Here is a 21,333-nt window from a genome sequence, read left to right on the forward strand (position 1 = left end):
AACACAGAGATACTATGCTATTGTTATAAGGCAAAAAGGTGTGATGGTGAGTCGAACCACAAAGAGTTCTTCAAAATACAAAACGTTGACATCACAGTTTAATTTAGATTATTTTTACAAGAAAATAAAATATCTAACATATAATAAGAGCATTCATCGTTAATAAATTAAGTATAGAAGAGGTTAATATTAACAACGGAGGTTATCACAGCATTAATAATAAACATCAGCCACGCACAGGATTTTAGTTCTGCCACCCATCAGTTACAGGCGATAATGCTATGCAAGGCATCTGTTGTTTAAATACTGCTAATAAAGCCACTAAACTCTTACATCACGTAAGTAATTACTCCCACAAATGAATGATAAATGCTATCAAAGGTTATCTTATTTGAAAAAAACACATTTAAGGTAAAGTCACCTATTTCCGCGGTATTTTCACCAAAACTAGAAAGAGCGTCAGATATTAAGCATTTACTACGGCTTAATAAGGAATTAGATAATTTTATCAGAAGCTTTATTATCTGTACTCTTGAAATATACTCGACATTTTACGATTAAATATTTATTTAAATGTGTATTTAACATAATGGAACCAAGTTAGAAAACCCTATCTCCGATGTAAAAATCCTTATTCCGATGTATTTGATTCCTAATTCTGAGTATACAAAATAAAGGAGTGAAAGAGATAGAACGACTGCTACATGGTGTATAAAATTAAATGTTATTTATTGAATTTATTTTCAATTTCGATTTTTTTTTTTTATTATTTCAAGAGTAGGTAGCTTTATCAAAAGTGTTCTTAGCTATAATTAAAGGGAAGCTGCCGAAATAAAACTTTTTTACAGTATAGTTTCTTGACTGGTTAATTTAACATATGTATTTCATGTATTTTTTTTTAAACTGCAGTCAATTCGTGTATCTGCAATACAATTTTGAACATTCTTCTTCGTATACTTTATACTAGGGTTTATTATTGTACACCAGAAATAATAATAATATGGAATATCGTCATGCGGTTTATAGAATTATTTCGTATTTGAGTAATTTAATCAAATGAAAACGTCGTAAAATGTTATATTTCTTATTTAAATATCGATTAAAATCGTATAACAATGTTAATTGTTCAATTAGGATTAAGCGAATTACTGATACAAAAAAAGAAATGTTCTTAAAAACAGATAAAAACTTTAAACACCCTGTATAGTATTATGCGATTATGCCGCGGATCAATGTGCCCATATAACCTATTTCCGACTTATGTACATCGGAATAGCGTTTCATAACTCAAAATCACGCTTCCAAATTCCGATTATTAAATAATAAAATACTTTTACACAATGAAGAGGCAGAAAGATGCTTTATTGAAATATGTACATAATAATATACAATACTTGTTCAATATTACATCGATATCTGGATGAACTTCATTTTCTCTCCTTAGTTGTACCATAGAAGAAATTAGGAAAGTACATAGTTAGGTCATCTTTGACATTATATATAATTAGGTAATGCAGTACAATGCAGTACCTCGGAAAATGATTTCGATATTAATTGAGTATTAAATTTTAAGACGTTAAATTTTAATTTAAATTCGAAGACGAGAAAGAACGAAGAAGCAAGACGTGCTTATTCATAAAAACAACTACAAAAATTGAAATTAAAAACAAGTCTATGAAATTGCTATTCCGTGGTATACCTCAGTTTAAGGGACAGCCCAAAATATTTGGCACCTAATGCCGCTGTATTTTTAAACTTATTTTACTCTTATCTGTTAAGAAATAAGCACAATATTTAAATGTTTTCGATTCCATATATAATCAATATGAAGTTTTCATCGAAGCACTATCACACACATGCAAATTTATGGAAAAAGTCACTATTTGAGAAATCGTGACATTCACGTGCAAAAGGCCCAAAACTATGTGATTATTTAAAAAACCATACACATAATACTATTACGATGGCCATATGACAATAGAGTGATAAATTATTTATTAAATAACATAACTTTCAGTAAAAATGATTCGTAAATAGTTTATAAAAGCTGTTTTTGTAAGTACCACGGAATTTGGTGCCAATTTCAGAACCCCTCGGCATTAGGTGACTTTACCTTACGCCTTACCGACTTACCTTACTTTAATATTAGAATATATTATATTAATATTCATATCATATTGTGTCAGTTCATCGAGCCGGGATGTATCGTTTGTTTTTAATAATCGCCCTTTTAAATTTCACTGAAAGTCTCGATTTTCTGCCGCGACCATTATGCCCACGAAATGTATCAAGATACTGCCGACCGAGTGAAGCACGTCATTATGGTCCTCCGCACAACTATTACCATGGGAACGGCCCGACTGGGACGGGGACGCCAGGCAAGCCCACCGTCGAGCCGCTGCCACCTGCAAATACGTTCGAAGACCTAGCGCAGAACCTCGCCACAGCGGAGTCAGCCGTCCGGAAGTACTGTCGCGATAACTCCAATGGAGACGTGAAGGAAGTTTTCGGTATAGATACTTACATTCTTAAATATACTCTACGTGATTTCAAAAAGAGTGATATAAGTGTCAAAATAAAGCACAGAGTAATTTACGTAACTGCCAATCAAACTGGCTTAGCGCCTTTTAAAGATTTAAGAGTTTTGCCGAGCATCGTAAACACGAGGCGAGCTTCGTGGGCGTTGGAAAACAATATTTTAAAAATCTCGGTGCGTTACAATGTGGAATTCAGGAATGAGGCTTTGAGCGAGTGTGAAGATGTTAATGACGCTATAATAGAAGTTCCTTCGATAATAACGAATTTTACACCCAGATCGTACAAACAACCTATTAAAAAGAAAAAGGTTCAAACTTCCACAACTACCGCTGCTCCAGAACTTCCCACGACTAATAAAGATGTGGCACAAGATTCCGACACGATGAGCATAGATGATGCTTTGTCTATAATCGCTCCACCTGATGGTGAAAGTTGGGATATCGATATAAGATTTAAAAATGAAGCATAAATTTAAGTAGACAAACTCAAAATTAATAATGTTTTTTTTCTTTACTAATTGCAATATGCAAAAAATACAAGGTGGTAATATTTAATGTTGCAATAAACTTACAATAATATTAATACAATACCTAAATAGGATATTTCACTGAATTTTGATTTTTCTTTATACCATTCCTTGTGACATAATAAACACACCATATTAATATTTCCGGGAAATATGCAGTAGTTTAAATAAAGAACATGGCCGCATGGCCCACCGTTGTTAAATAAAAGTGACGTCACGCTGTCTACCTGAGGTACAGATAATAAAATTAGCAACCTTATCAAACAACTATATCGATATCCACGACATATATATATATATATATATCAATGATCTCGGAAATGGCTCCAACGACTTACTTGAAATTTTGTATTCTGAGGTTTCAAATCTCGGTCCGATTGTTTCTTTTATTTTTTCTCTTTTTTTGAGTTTCTTCTTTTTGTTAAAAAAATAATTGCACTCGTGACTTTTTTATTTCAAATAATCGGTATTATTGTTTTATAATTACAACACCGAGCAAAGCTCGGTCATCCAGGTACTAGCTAATTTACACAACCCATTACAGTCCCACTGCTGGGCACGGGTCTTCTCTCAGAATGAGAAGGATTACAACAAGTGCATATTGATAGACTTCATATAACTTTGAGTTTATTTTTTTATAAATCTCTCAGGTATGCAGGTTTCCTCGCAATGTCTTCCTTCACCGTTTAAACAAGTGATAATTCATTTCTAATACGCACATAATTTCGAAAAATCAGAGGTGCGTGCCTGGGTTTTGAACCCCAGACCCCTCGATCGAGAGGCCGAATTTCTTAACCACTAAGCTATCACTGCCATAAAACATTTATCGTTAATAAAGTAAATGTAGAAGAGGTAACGGAGGTTATCACGAGCATTAATAATATAACATCAGCCACGCACAGGATTTTAGTTCTGACACCCATCAGTTACAGTCGATATTGCTATGCAAGGCATCTGTTGGGTGAATACTGCTGTTATTACCCTTACATCACGTGTAGGATACGTAAATACTCCCGCAAATTGACTAATGCTATCTAAGGTTATCTTATTTAAAAAAACACTTACGCATTCAAATATTTAGCATATTACCTATATACATATCATATTGTGTAAGTTCATCGAGCCGAGATGTATCGTTTGTTTTTAATAATCGCCCTTTTAAATTTCGCTGATAGTTTAAATTTGCTGCCGCGACCATTATGCCCACGAAATGTATCAAGATACTGCCGACCGAGTGAAGCCCGTCATTATGGTCCCCCGCACAACTATTACCATGGGAACGGCCCGACTGGGACGGGGACGCCAGGCAAGCCCACCGTCGAGCCGCTGCCACCTGCAAATACGTTCGAAGACCTAGCGCAGAACCTCGCCACAGCGGAGTCAGCCGTCCGAAAGTACTGTCGCGATAACTCCAATGGAGATGTGAAGGAAGTTTTCGGTATAGATGCTTACATTCTTAAATATACTCTACCTGATTTCAAAAAGAGTGATATAAGTGTCAAAATAAAGCACAGAGTAATTTACGTAATCGCCAATCAAGCTGGCTTGGCGCCTTTTAAAGATTTGAGAGTTTTGCCGAGCATCGTAAACACGAGGCGAGCTTCGTGGGCGTTGGAAAACAATATTTTAAAAATCTCGGTGCGTTACAATGTGGAATTCAGTAAGGAGGCTTTGAACGAGTGTGGAGATGTTAATGACGCTATAATAGAAGTTCCTTCGATAATAACGAATTTGACACCCAGATCGTACAAACAACCTATTAAAAAGAAGAAGGTTCAAACATCCACAACTACCGCTGCTCCAGAAATTCCTACGGCTAATAAAGATGTGGCACAAGATTCCGACACAATGAGCATAGATGATGTTTTGTCTATAATCGCTCCACCTGATGGTGAAAGTTAGGATATCGATATCAGATTTAAAAATGAAGCATAAATTTGAACAGACAAAGTCAAAATTAATAATGTATTTTTTCTTTACTAATTGCAATATGCAAAAAATACAAGGTGGTAATATTTAGAGTTGCAATAAACTAATATAGTAATAAAAAAATATCGAAATTGATAAAATTATTGTGTATTTGTATTCATAACAAGGTTATCTTATGTATCGTGTTAAAATTAAAGGAAATGATAAGAAGAATGTTTTAAGAATATTTTAAAATTACACAAACATATCATTTGAATATTGCCTGTAAACAAACCCACATAAATTTTTGGGGCCTATCTGAGATATACGACAGGTGCATGCTGGCTTAAGGACTAAGTTGAAAAGCCTCGAATAAGTATGTTTCACTTAAATAGGTGATGGTGGGCCATTCATTTGTCTTATTTTTTAGTTTACATAATTTCTGAAGCACATAACGTAGAATCCGCCATCTATTGCAAAAGATCAGAACTAAATTCAATTACAAGCATGATGATGTGTGAAACATTCAGTCTACATAGTATTCTAACCAAAACATAGATGTCACTATAAACATTTATTGAGAATTTTATATTTTAAATAATATACGAGTACATACCGTTTTATGTTTGAAGGTACAATTGATCGGTATATATATATAAGGTACAATACAATACGGAATATTTTACTGTTTTAAGGAGGAAATAAAACTTTCCTCAACTATCATGGTTTTTAAAGATGGTGGTAGGCTCTCTGTCTATTTTGGAGATATACGTAAAATAGGCTATCAGAATCACAGCCCATTAAATTCCAAAAATGAAGAATCGCTAAGTAAAAGTCTCGTTTAAATTTGTTAATTAGTTTCCCAAATAAGCCGGCTCAGATAAACTCAGATAAAACTCAGATAAAACAAAAGACTAGGGCGGCACCACCGCCACCGCCACACCTTTGCTGCCCAATAACAAGAGTGTGAAACGCTGCTGTGTTCTGGTTTAAATAGTTTGGTAGGGGTAGGGGTAACAGGTAAGGTAAAAATAGATCTTATCTGTGATTGATTACAGATGACCATGGGCGGCAGTTACCACTTACAATACCGTCAGGTGTACTGCATGCTCGTGTGCTTTATAATATAAAAAGTAACATCACCTTAACTTAACTCTAAAACCTTAAGAAAATCATCACGAGGAAGGCCTACACCTCCGAGTTCTTTAAAGATCCTGGCTTGAGAAGCCTATCCGCACTTTGCCAACGTAATGGAATATGTTTTTTTTTGTTTACGAGGGGAAACCTTCAAAAGGTACCCGGTCCTGTGGGAGCGGCGCAGGGTTATGTGGGATTCTTACCGCACTAAAAACCCCCCCTAGGTGGACCTCGGCGCTGAATTAAGAGCTCCGGGATCTCCAAAGGAACGAAACCGGAGTCCCCTTAGTGCGCTGCCCCGTCGGGTTCCGCCCAGGTGAGACCCGCGACCCAAGAAGGCCCCTTTTAGTCGCCTTTTACAACAGGCAGGGGATACCGTAGCCTTATTCTGGTCCCGTAACTACAGAGACAATGGTTTATGGCCTAAGCCCTCTGAGACGACATGCCTAGTAGCAGACAGTAATGATATGAGAGTACCAATTTAAAATTCTACATTACTGGTTATTAAACCCACTGCAATCGAGCGGATGTTGCATAAATCCATTATCATTGTCATAGCTGGGGATTTACTGTAAACGGAGTCCATTATCCTCTATTTGTCAATTATACATTCCTAGACTTATGTAACTGATAGGAGTTTCCTTTCTCGATCATTCCTTGCAATATACTAGCTCTTTCCGCTGTGTTTGCGCTTAAATTATTTAATTTTATAGCTTAAGGTATCAGCGAGGTAAATCCTGGTTAATGGACACTGCCACCCATGGACATCTGCAACAAACGATATAGAGCAGGAGTTTCACGTGAAGCCGATCATAAATGTATTTATCTAATGTAAGAAAGGCGATTTGCTTCGTTTATCTTTATAATAGCTGATGGTAGAACTTAGGTACTAAGAAGGTACCATTTTACACTTCCATCATAACTATTTCTTCCTTAAACAATATAATGTGAGACACATGGTACCTTTAAAATTATTCTAGCCTCAACTTTGCAAGTGGAGTTGCTAATATGCCTCTACTTTTAATATAGAACACATTTACTTGTAGAAAAGGTATGTAGAATTGAATTTGGCTAACATAGGTATTTAGAAGGTTTATCTCTTTTACGTTGCTACACTATATAAATAAGAAACAACGTAAATTACGTTTATTCAAATTCTTGGAAAAACACAGATAAATAATTAAGACTTTGAACCAAAAATAATTAGAATATACATAATAAAATGTAGATGTAAAAGATTTATACTTGTGTGTTGTCCAGTGTTGATCATCTAATTAAATGACACTATATAATTTTATTAATAACATTAAAGTGAATGGAATAAACAAAAAAAAGCGATTGAAAACCAATGTAGTAAAAGACAAAAATACAAACAATGAGACAACTTTCTATTACATATTGTGTTACATTTTTAATGTAATTTACTGAATAGTAAATTATTTTATAACCATTAGTTTCTCAAACAGTGAGAAATGTAGCTAAATCTGACTCTATATGCATCCCTCATAACCCTTCAGCCCTTTCACGCCCTTTAAACGGGAACATAGTAGTAAGAGTCCTGTTATTACTAAAAGTAATGTTGCTATCAAGGTCAATCATTGTTTCGTCACTTACAAATAATAGGACTAAATTAAAAATGATGTTTATTTCACTTCAAATATGTAGGTACATAACTACATAGTCATTAACTATCACGACATTGCTAACGATGATAACAGAACGGATGCATACATATACACAATGCTAATAAAATGAAACAAATGTATTGCACGAAATGACATTATTTCACTTGACGCGTCGGCACAAATTCTACTTCTTCACTTAGATCTACAGCGTAGGTAGTTGCTTCTACCCCATTGTAGCCTTTCTGTATCTCGTTGGTCAACAAATCCACGTCACCTCTCTCAGCTCCTACATCAGCATTTCTCGCATCATTGCCCACGGGCTCCATTTCCTCACGACTCCCTGGCGCTTGGGTAACTACCTCTGTGGTGGGAGTTGGCTGTTCAGTCACTGGGAACTCAATCTTAAGTACCTCGTTTTCGTAGCTCCACTTGCCACTCTCGTTCACGCAGGCTGGCAGCGTTCGCATGTCCACGTACGATTTTTCGGCACCCTCGGCGTACTTGTGGATGGCTTGGACCATCACGAGACCTTTCTTCGCCTTCACAGCAATATCCTTTTCCTCGAAGCCCTGCAGTGGGATTGTGATCCTGTAAATATCACCATTTATCCCCTCGGTGGACACGCTGGTAGGGAAATGTTTCACGAAGTCATCGACCACTGTGTCCAGGCTTAGCAATTCCCTTCTGAGTTCGTCCCAGAAACTTCGGGTATCAAAAATGTCGTCCTGGAAGAACCGCTGGTGGAAGTAGTCGTCGTGGCGGGGGAAGGGTGGAGGCGGTCCATGCCTGTGGTGGTTTGGGTGGTAATGTGGGGCGGCGCCGGCGGCGGCCAACAAGCCGAGAAGCACAAAAACTATCATCTTCGGATTCTGATAATTCACTGCGGCCGCGGACCGGCCGTTTCTATTTATACGTTGGACGGGTCACAGTTTATCGCGCTATCTGTACGTTCTGGACTGTGCAAACAATGTCTGTTGGTTAGTCGTCCGTTTTCTTAGAACGTGGCCTACGAATGACGCACGATCAGTCCTATGACAGGAGCAATAAGCCACAATTTCCTTCAATCTTCACTAGGTACAACCCCTCCAATATTTACAATTGGAGTTAAATACAAAAATATAGGTACTTTATCGACAACATAAATTTGTTTGGCGAAGCGAGGTTTCGTTAATGATAACTGCTACTGATAACACAACAAAAGCAATAATGCGAGCAGTCACGGAGGATGTGTTTATTTAAAATTTTTACCTCATTAGCTATAATTCGTTTATACAGTTGGTGTCTTGATGTACCTATTCGAATATTCTCGTATTTTTCATGATTCAACACTATAAAGGCATAAAATATACTGTTATATTAATTTACGAGGCTACGAAACAGCATGACAGACAAAATAGGCACTCCTGTTGCGTTCCTTTAGAGATCCCGGAGCCGTTTACGCAACGCCGAGGACGACCACCGGGGGGATTTAGTGTGATAAGAGTTCCACATAACCCTGTGTCGCTCCCACGGTACCGGGTACCTTTTAGAAGATTCTAAAAGGTATCCGGTACCGCCCTCGTTAACAAAAAAAGAAATACCGGTTTCTGAAAATAAAACCTAAGATTATGAAAATAAAATTGACCTTTAGCGAATGAAGTCGCGCGCGAATTTATATATAGCCATTTTTATTATTAGTATTATAATTAGTATTGATTGTAAAGTATATACAGCGTGTCTCAAAACTAAACCTTAATCGGGCAGACTGATGGGCTAAGTATTGTCAATTTTGCGAAAAATAAGAAAAAGTTCCTTTAGTTTGTCGTTTTTCACGCGGTACTAGGAAGGTACTTTCTAACATTAGATTAAACGTGACACTATCCCATGGCGTAATAATAAAGATGTTTTTATGAAAATGAACTCGTTCCATACCCACCTATAAAAATGTTTTTTTTTAGTCATAATCAGTCCTGTGCGCATTTTACGCTTTTCCTTATAAATTCAGCCTGTATCATATTATTCGACGAACTCATAACCTCTCTCCTTTGGGGAAATACTTTGAAGCGGTTTTTAATTAACTCGCCCATAGTTTTAGATATTTATGCTCTACCTCTGCCTACACATCTTTCTGCCTCCCTCTTCTTAATCCATGACTTTCCCAGTCTATTAGTTTATGCATCTATATTTATAAAAATACTTATCCAGACTACCTGACTCGTTCATAATCATCATGACGAGCATGAGAGGAGACGACCCGCGCGGCGCAGCGGTCACCATACCAGTCACTTCCTATCAGTTGCATGCTCGTCTGCTAGTCCTATATTATAAAAAAAATATATACAGGTCCATAAATACATACATAGACTCGTTAAACATTACCCTCCACAGTTGGTCCAATGATATATAAAAACTTATAAGTTAGGTACAAAATATTGTGTGAGTGATTAATTTCTAGGAACAACTAACCTCATTAAAACAAAGGTTGCTATGACTCAATACCTTCTTAACCCTTTAACGCACACCCTAACTTTTTTGGAAATCTTATTAATTTATGATACTAATATGTTGTATACCATAAAATTGAATGGTATATTACAGTAAAACTTTTTGAAATTCATTATTTTTCGAGAAAATTCAAAAAAACATGTGGCCATCATACTGTCCACTGAGCGCTCGTATGGCTAAGTATCAGTGCAAAATCGCTGGCCAGTAAACTGGAAATCGATGAAATCTACTTTTTTTTTTTGTTAATTCAATATAAGAACTACATTAAGTTTCTAACCAGTAATTAATAAAAGAATGTATATTTAACATCGAACAATTGAATCAGAAAGGTATCAAATACAGGCTAATTAATTTCAACCTTGAATTAAGTTCATCTTCATTATTTATTACTAGCTGACCCGGCAAACTTTGTACCGCCTCAAAATCTATTTATCAAATATATTTCATATAAAATATAGCGTATGTTACTCGTGGATAATGTAGCTTTCGAATGGTAAAAGAATTTTAAAATCGGTCCAGTAGTTTTTGAGCCTATTCATTACAATTAAATAAACAATCAAAGTTTTCCTCTTTATAATATTAGTATAGACAACGTGTACATTAATGGATTTCTAAAAAAATGTTACTGCATTTATTTGGGTCTTCATTAACTAAATTTTACCGGTAACCTACACGATCGAGACCAATTTTATTTTAACTTACGTACGACTTTTGTTCATAGGGGCAGTGGGGGAGGGGGGATACTAGGATAGGTGGTCATAGTAGACACAAAAACTCCTGTTTTAGTTAGAATGAAGTTGATCTCGCGTAATGTAATCTTTGACTTTGACTTTGTGTGATTAGGACGCTGATATTGCAAGTAACACTTCAGTCAAAACTATGATTAGCATCAGAATCTCCACCAACGTCTGATCATCCACAGTCCACATAAGATCATTCTATTGAACAACCCTTATCACTTAGGGGGATGAAAAATAGATGTTGGCCGATTCTCATAGATACCGGATAAGCACAAAAAATTTCATCAAAATCGGTCAAGCCGTTTCGGAGGAGTAGGAAAACTGTGACACGAGAATTTTATATATATGAAATAACGACCTAAATGTGACTGTTCAGTTTACTGTCAACTTTGTATGAGCCGTCCTATAAAGGGTTAACTGTTATGTTATAAATATTATAATAATAAACTGTACTTCGTTCTAGGAATGAGTAATGTTTTGAAACAAACGAAATGATATGTTCAATAGAGATGGCGAACTGAGATCAATTAATCGAAGAATCGATTTTTGGACCAAAAAAACGATTCAGTGAATCGATCCTTCATCCTAGAAAATCGAAATTCGAATTTTTCGAAATTGATTGAACATTAACAAATGTGTTATAGACATTATGAGATTATGACCGATACGTATTTCAGCGATTGCTTGGTGATGACCTTTTTTTCGCTACCTTCGCCCCTGAATAGATCGAAGATCGATTTTTGGAGAATCGATTAGGGCCTCGATTTTTTGTGAATATATTTATCACACTTCGATTGAAGAATCGATTCAATTATCGATATTTTTCTGAAAGAATCACCATCCCTAATTTGCAATAACATCGTTAATTCTCAATAATTTGGTTTACTATAGTATAAGAATGTAAGTGCGGGACTTTTTTTCTGCTTTGTAATCAAAATATTATTGTAATTCATTTTATTAATCTGTTATTACATTATAGTTAGTGAAAATTAAGATTCGGTCTACAATGTAGAGCCTTATGTAGATACTAACTTGGAGGTTCCAAAAAAATTTTTACCTTTGTAGATATAATTAGTTTTATTATATTTTATCACAAAAATGTTTTATTAATGTTAAATAGTAATTTCAACTGTTAAGACTGAATATTATTGAGATAAAATATATTATTATAATATTTGAAAACATACATTGTTTTAAAATTAAGTTAGTTCAAGTTAAGTTCCAATAGGTAGATTCCAATTAAACAGTTTTAGTTTAACAAAATAAGATAATAAACAAAACAAGATAATTACAGCCATGACATATCTATGGCCATGACAGTCATCTACGAAAATAATTACGAAAGTAGAAAAAAGACACAAAGAACAAATAGTCCATTGAAATGATACAATTTTTGGTTCTTAACGTGCAAAAAAGTCAGAGGACGCAATTTTACTTTTTCTATGGCTTACAATCCATGGGTGGTCCATCCATAAGTACCACCCAACCTACCAATACCTATACCTACCAATGGACCACTTAAGGTCCATCCATAGGTGGAGGGGTTATTGTGTAAAGACAAAATTAAGTTCGTCAATTCGTTTTGTCCCTCAGCGGCATGTTGAAAAAAGGACAACTAAGTTGGACCGCCTCGCATCTATTTCGCTTTTATCCTTCTAATCAGAATGCAGTAAGTCCTATTACAAATCTTTAGAAAAAGTGTCATTATCATTATTCACGTTCATAAGTTTTAATATTATTAAATCATTGAATTATGAATTATAATATTTTTAGGGAGAAATAGGTAGAGCTGTGGTGCCCCCGAAGTCGGATCTCAGAGGGTTCTACTACCTTAAAATCTTTAATTCAAATCTTCAAATTTTACGTTAAGTTGTAGTGATCGTAGGTATGTTTGTGGTCTTGTCCCTGTAGTGTCGGGAATAGAATAGGGTTACGGTGTCCCCTGCCTGTCGTAATAGGCGACTAAAAGGGGGCTTCGGAGGTTGCAGGCGGCAAGAGTGGGAGCTCGAACCGTCCAGCAAGCAACCCCGGGAAGGACGACGGTATGTGTGGTCGCATACCGTCGTAAACACCAGGTAGTGTGGGAGGAGCCACAAGTGCTCCCCCAGGGCAGAGCCCGATCAGGGCATCGCGCTTGGAGGACTCCGGTTGTGTTCCCTCGGAGATCCCGGAGTTCTCCAACAAGCGTTGAGGACGGCCACCGGGGGGGTTTAGTGCGGCAAAAATCCCACATAACCCGGCGTCGCTCCCACGTCGTCGGGTACCTTTTGAAGGTTTCCACCTCGTAAACAAAAAAAAAAAAGAAATGTATGTTTGTGGTCTAATGAGGATAAGATTTACGCACTGATAACCTTATACCTAGCCACTACTTACGATTTTAGTGCCATCTAGAATATTTATATCAAACTAAATGCTACCCAAGTTCCTACGTATAATAAAAAGTTCCGTCATTAAATCATAGATGGCGTTTGATGCGATGAAAAAGGAAAGAATCAAAAATAGATTATTCATGGGACTATTCTGTAACAATAAATTTGACGTCGCTATTGGGTAAAGCGTCCTAACTTGGTCCACAATACTCTGAATCATTCGACCTAATGCATATAAATAAGTGCTCGGTAATACTACTACTATTATTTAGTACTAGTAGTAACAACTAAACAAGTATGTATATAAAGTAATAAATAAGTATCTACAAATAAACAAAAAAAAAATCGCCGAACAAACATAAAAAAAAATATATATATACGGTCGAATTGAGTAACCTCCTCCTTTTTCGAAGTCGGTTAAATAAAACTATCTTTTTTATAAAATCGAAACAATTTTGTACTTACAGGTACTATTTCTAACGAAAACAAAACAATTTTTAAAATTTTGGTTTGTCTGTCTGTTTGTTCTGTATCTCCGAAACGGATAAACCGATTTCTACAAGACTTTCGCTCCCAGTTTGTTAGTGTTGTAAGGAATAAGTTAAGCTACTATGATTTTAAGAAAAAATATTAAACTTCCGCAATAAACGCGTTTGAAACGCGGGTAAAAATGCAGATATAGCTCGTAATAACTAATGTAGTATATTATTATATTGTATGGTATATAGTCCAATTGCCTGATTAAACTCTATTGTTGACTTCTATTTGATTTGATTTTTAAATACGTAAATACACATAATAATACACACACACTAATACTACACTAATACACAAACACTAATAAATGCAAATGAAAAATAAACGGCGACAAAGTTAAAATAGTAATAAACAAAAATCAAACAGAATCAACAGTCTCACCCCCTCTACAAATAGGGCGTATTGATCCAGTCTGCTAGCTAGGGTGCCTGGGAATTTCAGATGCGCGCTGCGTAATGCGCACTGCATTCGTCTCCTAAGCGGCGGAAGTGCAACTTGTATCTCAGCCACGATGAGCTCGAGATACCCTGAAAGCCGGTTTAGCTATATAAACCGTAACGAAGATTGCCTCCCGCCCGAGCAGGATGTACCATGGAAGCATGCCGTAAGGGCGAAAACGTACAGCGACTCTCGCAACGTCATCATGGCGCCTGACGTAATAGCGGCCCGAAACTCTACCTCCAAAAACATGTTCTACATGATGCTGAGGGCCGTAATGTTCTACCCGGAAAGTATCACCGTGAAGAGGAACGGTCGGACGCTTACGTTCGAGTGCAAGCAAGAAGAGCGCTGCGTGGACGGGTGCTGGCTGTCGTCGGTCATCGTGCGTCGGATCGTTATTCCGGAATCGATCAACTTGAAGAATTTGGAGACGCGCGTAAATAACAACTACACGATGTCCCTCGTGGGCCTCATGTCCAAACCTGTACAAGACGTTCCAATGAAGCCGAGCTTTAATACGGTGAACCAACAACCACAACAATATCAGAGGAACGTGGTGCCTGAACCTCGCACATACGACATGCAAACAGCCCAGCGTTTAATGGAAGCGGCTTATAGAAGCATGTACACTCCCGGATACTCCTACTGGAGCATGTATCCGGACACCAACCTCGACATGCTCAGGAATCTGCCGTGGCTGATCGAATGCAAGCCCACGCCGGCAGTCAACCATCAGGGGAACCATCAAATGCAAACTCGAGGCCACGCTCAAGGCTTCCAACCAGGACGTTCTCAAAATCTGCCACAACAGTATCAACAAGATTACCAACAAGCCTACCAACAAGATTACTCTCAAGGCTTTCAGCAAGCCTACCCACATGACCCTCTTCGCCCACAAGTCCGTTTTCAAGTATCCCATCCACCCTCGAGTTATCCACATGGTCCCTCATGGTCAGACGACTACGTTCAAGAATATACTAAAGGATATCCTCAAGAGTACCCTCTGGGATGTCCTCAAGGCCGCACTCAAGGCCCCCCGCCGAACCCGGAGAAAGTACCGATGGACAACGGCACTCCGCCTGCCATGAAGACGGGGCGTAACTTGGCCCCTGTGAGGGACCACTCCGAGGAGTCCTACGAGATACTGAGCGCCCCTTCCGAAGAGGATGAGGAACTCTATGGTGAAGAGGAATAAAGCCCCCACTGCACTACTTCTTGCTATGCGTTTCTATACTAACCTTAACGATACGTATCTAAGGATTTAAATTGATAGATGTGACGTTAACTTCGTAAAGTGAACCTATTGAAAAATAATATCTTCTCTACTAAATGTAAGCATTGACGGAGCAGTTTTCAGCCCGAGCGTAAGCGCCCGCTAACTAAACCACGGAAAGGGCTAAATCCCATAAGTGGATATTCCGTAACTTCTACCTACATCTTCATATTCTATGCGTGTTCGCCACCACGTGCAAACGCGGCTGAAAAACGCTTCGTGAGTTCCAGGCCTAGCAATATTACTACCTACTGTTTGTGTGCGTGTAACATTTTGTCACGCGAGTCACTTATCTAGCGATTTAAATCTTATTTTAACTAATACTACATATTTTTGCGAACTTTCGGAAATATTGATGTCTGTACTAACTATTCAACTATTAATAAATCCTTCTCGGTGTTATATGAATTTTATTAACCGATCCTAAATGAAAGATTTGTATTCCATGTGTCTGGTGTTTTGCGACAAATTATTTGCGAATTATTGCGAATTGTACAAAATCAGCATACCTATTATGATTGTAAAATTACTTACACGTAAATAATAAATCAAAAAATGATTAATAATAACTAGTAGGTAATAAAGCGTAGGGAGGTAACACACAAGCAACAGTTCTGTTCAAAAATACACAGACATACACACTTACACAGTCAGACTCTTCAATTAATTCAATATTATTTAGTATTTAGCGATACAATGTTATATGCCTTTACATCGCCATTATTTTTTAATTTTCTCATGTATAAAAAGCAAGACAGAGACACGCAGTTCAAACGACCGCCTGGGTTTTTTTATAATAAAGAATAACGTACCAAACGACTTTTCAGGCCACCTGATGGTAAGTGACAACTGCCACCTATGAATATCTGTAGTCAACCCCAGATAAGATTAGATTCCTACCTGAAGTTGGCCATAGATGCTTTGCTACCCCTGAGGACTAATTTGGCATGCCTGGAATAAATATCTGCCTTATACCCCTCTGAACACAGCAGCGCTTAACACCGCTATTGTGAAGAATGATGATGAACTTGTAGAGTGGGCCATCTTAGTAATCAGGAGTTGTGACAGACTCCAGGTAAAACGAATGTTTTATATGAAGTGGGTCACAGATGTGTATGGTAGTTACAGCAGGACTGCATGGTGCACACCGCACACACACATCACAGCACCTATTAAATTAAAGACATTCCATACTTTGACTATAAAAAAATGATTGATTTGTCTTTTATTTTACAAAATCACGAACTATCGGCGTTATCGATAGACCTACCGTATTCCTGTTTTTTTTGTTGTATTAAGGTCCGTATAGTATACATGGTTTGTCGACATTTTATACAATTGCGAACAACACTACTCCTCATCCGTAAATAGCTTCACCCTTCCTCCCTATCCGCCCAGACTCCAATCACCCCAGGTAGGTACTCGAAACACGTAGCAACTCAGAATACGTCACACCTATACCGTAACGATATTACCTTTTAGGGCGACAAAATGTTAGATACAAAAATTTTATTTACTTGTATAAAAAATCTAATTTAGCCAAATTTTACTTATCTTCTTTAAAAGATTAATTTTCAGTTGTGCAGGTGTTTCCGTGGTCCGACTCCGGCGGCACCACCACCACACATTTCTTATCTAACAACAGCAATGTTAATCGATGGTATGTTATTGTTTGAAGGGTAAGGGAAACATACTTTTACGAGGCATTCCTGCTTAGTCCTCAGGGGTAGCACATCTATGACCTGACCACAGGTAGAAATATAATCTTATCTGGGGTTGATTACGGATGTCCATAGATGGCAGCTTTGGTTAAGCTTAACCCCTGAAACCTGAAAAAAAAATAGTGATCTAGCACTGAATGTGTACACACTATTTGTAACATTCGTATTAAAACACAAGTAATAAAATAAAAGGTTCAGGGCTGAAACTTTGCTTTCATATGTAGTAATTCAAAATAACAACCGTAATGGCTATTTTGAATGCAGTTACCTCAATCAGGGTGGAGGAAGCTATGTGGTGGACGCAGACACAGGGGCTGCAGGCTGCGGGGCGGGGGTTCGCGGGGGTGATGATACGGGGGGGCGAGCGGGGGAACGTTAACTATCTACATAAAACATATAAAATCAAACGGCTAGGATTGCATGGTGATGAAATTATCGATAGAAATTTCGATATACATATCGATAATTTGAAATGCTATCGATACTTAGTTCAAAAAATTGTCAAAATATGCAAATAAGATGTTTGGATTTCTTTGGTTTTTTGACTAATAACACGACATACTCGTACTGGTAGCCATCGTAGATACGTCAGTAGGATAATATATCTATGGTAGCCATTAACACGACTATCGAAATTGTCACACTTGTCAAAATTTTTATGTTATTGTTTTTAAATTATTATTTTTTTATACTTTGTTTTCGGTTTTATTGTGTTAAATTATTTATTGTTTCTCTTTTTGCGGTTGTTTATTTTTATATAATTATTTTTTTTTATTTTTACTGTTCATATGTTTATGTATATGTGCATGTAGCCAACTTCCGCGAATAAATGAGTTTATTATTATAAAATTTTAGACCAACTAGACAATACAGCGAAACAAATAAATAACAGAAATATTTATTAATTTATTCTTAAAACACCATTACATCTATCCTTACAGGCTGTTTAGCCTGTAAGGATAGCTGTAATGTTGGTGTTTACCCAATACGATGCACGGCCAGCAGCGGCGGGCGCCGGTAAATATAGCGATGAGTGTCAAATAACGTTAATTGTACAATGTCATCTATCAATCTCCTCAGTAAATTTAAATTCTCCGCACAACATACAAGCCGCACTATGTTATTATCACGGATAGTGTCAGTAACATTAAATGTCTAAATTGACAAAATGGCGCTTTATGTTTTGTCTCTCTTTTTTGCGAACATGTGGAGGCAGACAAAAAGACTTGAGCACTTATTGTTACGTTTACTCAGTCTACTGAAATAAACGAAACAGAATAATGGATTGAGTAAGAGTAACGTAAAATTTTGGGATGTTTTGAAATCTCATGGTGGGAGTACAGTATTGGTATTATCCTACTTTTGACCTGAAAATGTAATAACTTTGATACACTTGGATTTTTAAAATTACCTTTTTTCGCTGCCCTACTAGGAGCGGCCAATTGAACTTTCACACAGACTTTCTTCGATATCGATATTTCAATTTTATTTAAAATGATAATATATTATTGATAAAAATAATTTTAGGGTCGATATTATCAAACTTTCGATGTATTATCGGTGCATCCCTACACGGACACTACCCAGTTGGATAGGGAAATCGATAGAGATTAATAATGGGAACCCTCCACTGCGATGCATATGTGTGTACAGTGTAGTTAAGTAACTCACACACTCTCAAACTACCGGTGTTGTCGCCGAACACTAAAATGGAAGCTATTATAAATTTAAGTAGGGATTCAAATTTGATGACTTGGTTATAAAAATATTTTCATATTTAGTCCTGTGATGTTAGATACCTCGGTATGTGAGCTAAATAAATTGAAAACTCGAAAAAGCTAAATAACTCGAAAAAGTAAAAAAATCTTGATTTAGGTTTTAATCAAATCATAGGAACAATGATTCGAAGTTGTTGCTGAAGATTATACTGAAACATCTCATTAGTTTCGATTTTACCTCAATTTGAAGGTGTTAGAACCCTCTGTGGATCGTCACCGCCACACCTATTTCTGCATATTAACAACAGCGTAACACTGGTTGTCACCGCCACCGTCACCGAGACGATACCGCTAATTAATGACGGCGCCAAAGTAGCGTAGGTACATACATTTACTATAGTCGCTTGTCCGGCACCCGAGCACCGTCATCCCGGCCGCCGATATTTCGAGTAGATCGGTGTGACCGCTAGATCGGCTCCGAAATTTCGACAAGCCGATGTGCCGGCAATATAAAACACGTTGGAACTCCTCCATACACTGCCGTCACACGCTGATGTCAATCGAACAAAATAAACCGCCGATACTGGTCGCGGTGGACAAACTATCGCCGTCACGACATATTAAAATCGGCCCGAAGTAATCTCTTTCTCGTTATCGACTCGGTGATGGTGCGGTGGACAAACGTTCAGCTGAAGTTGACCACAGACACCTTGCTACGTATGAAAACTAGCACGATTTTATAATTATGCTTACTTAGCCTTTGATTATGCATTTAAAGCTAATAAATATTATTATATTATTAACTTTATACATAGCCGGGCTTTTCTTTGGAAACAAAGGACTTATAATTAGATTTTTTAGTTTTTCTCCAAATAAAAGCGAAGCTTTGTAGTACTTCGTACAGTTTCGCTTTTATTTTATTTTTGTGTAGTATACTTGTAGTATAATATTATCAGGTATGTGTAAGGATACTAGCGTCCTCTACAAGTTGGAATTTGAATTAAAACATTATCTACACTCCACGGAGTCTAGCACGCCATCTAGATTTCTTTCTAGAACTATCACCAATGTACTATGGTCTCACCACCGTGTCACCAGCATAGTATATTGGTAGATGTCACTGTATTCTTTATTTCTTATACTGTATAATTATTCTGTTTACATTTAACTATAGATTTGTATTTCATATTATACCTATATAAGTATGTCTATGATATGTTACAATAATTGCATAAGTAATTTATAAACTATAATACATAACAAAATATTATAAAACTTAAAAAAATGGCAATTTAATTAGGTAGGTATTGCTTAAAAAATGTTATAGAGTTTGTAAATTCGTTAAAATATTGTCATTTATTTTATAATTTATATGGTTTAATAATAAAACAACCGTATTTTGTCATGACTAGAATCGTTTATTATAAATAACAGTACAACAATGGAAGCATTAAATATTCTTTAAGCTAAGCCACATGGTATGTCTACAATAACTATGTACCGGTGCCTGCTCAAATTGTTTTAATGCCGAGAAACAAGGGAATGTAAAATCCTAAGTAGCTAACTAGCTAACCATTTCACGGAATGATGAAAATATTATGTGCAATTATTATTGCTAATTCAATCTTGCTCGGCTTTCTCTTCCTTCAAACTGCCTTCAACTTGCTTCCTCACTGGGCCCGTTTGAACAATGGGAATAACACGCTCGTTGGAGGACTTCGGGAGAGGCTTCATAGGCGCCGTAATGGTCAGCACACCATCCGAAGACAACTTCGACAACACCAAGCTATCGTCGACACCCTCGGGAAGCGGATAGCGCCTCGTAAATTTCCTCGAAATAAAACCATGCTGATCCTGTCTCTCTTCGTGTTGAGCTTCTATGATCATGAAGCCGTCGGCAGTTTTCACGGAGATTTCTTCAGGAGCGAAGTGTTGGACGTCGATGTTGACTTGAAACTTATCCTTTTCGTTTTTAATTGTCGATCCTTGGTCCAAGTTCGCCGCGTGCATGTTCCGCCAGGGTCGATAGTAATTGTTGTTTCTTTGCGGCAAGGCTAAGATTGTCAGGAAGTCTTCAGGAGTTAACCCCAGCCCGAAGTGTTGGTCCGCCAGATGATTCGACCGACAGGTTCGAGGATATTCACTTTCCAATAGAAACGGAAGGAAAGCCATTTTTGATGCCGAAATACAGGAATACTTATCAAAGGCGAGAACTTCTTTAAATTCTAAAATGCCGGATTACCGCAACGCGCAATATTATTAAATGTCACTTATTCGCTTGCTTTGCTGTGTACTAAACTGACGTATAGATGTGAA

At 37.0% G+C, this 21,333-nt stretch overlaps 2 protein-coding genes across 2 annotated transcripts; both read right to left on the bottom strand.

The window, feature by feature from the left end:
* Positions 1 to 7,735: 7,735 nt before the first annotated feature.
* On the bottom strand, positions 7,736 to 8,828 carry LOC140749489 (uncharacterized). Its single transcript, XM_073082557.1, has one exon. The coding sequence runs from the start codon at positions 8,592 to 8,594 to the stop codon at positions 7,890 to 7,892; it is 705 nt and encodes a 234-aa protein (XP_072938658.1). The 5' UTR covers positions 8,595 to 8,828; the 3' UTR covers positions 7,736 to 7,889.
* Positions 8,829 to 20,414: 11,586 nt separating this feature from the next.
* On the bottom strand, positions 20,415 to 21,333 carry LOC140749496 (protein lethal(2)essential for life). Its single transcript, XM_073082570.1, has one exon. It carries the CDS (start codon positions 21,187 to 21,189, stop codon positions 20,638 to 20,640), a length of 552 nt encoding a protein of 183 aa, XP_072938671.1. The 5' UTR covers positions 21,190 to 21,333; the 3' UTR covers positions 20,415 to 20,637.

This window comes from Epargyreus clarus, unplaced genomic scaffold (assembly GCF_041222505.1).
Source record: "Epargyreus clarus isolate Ecla_fem2 unplaced genomic scaffold, WU_Ecla_fem_2.2 ptg000003l, whole genome shotgun sequence".
NCBI classification, from domain to species: Eukaryota; Metazoa; Arthropoda; class Insecta; order Lepidoptera; family Hesperiidae; genus Epargyreus; species Epargyreus clarus.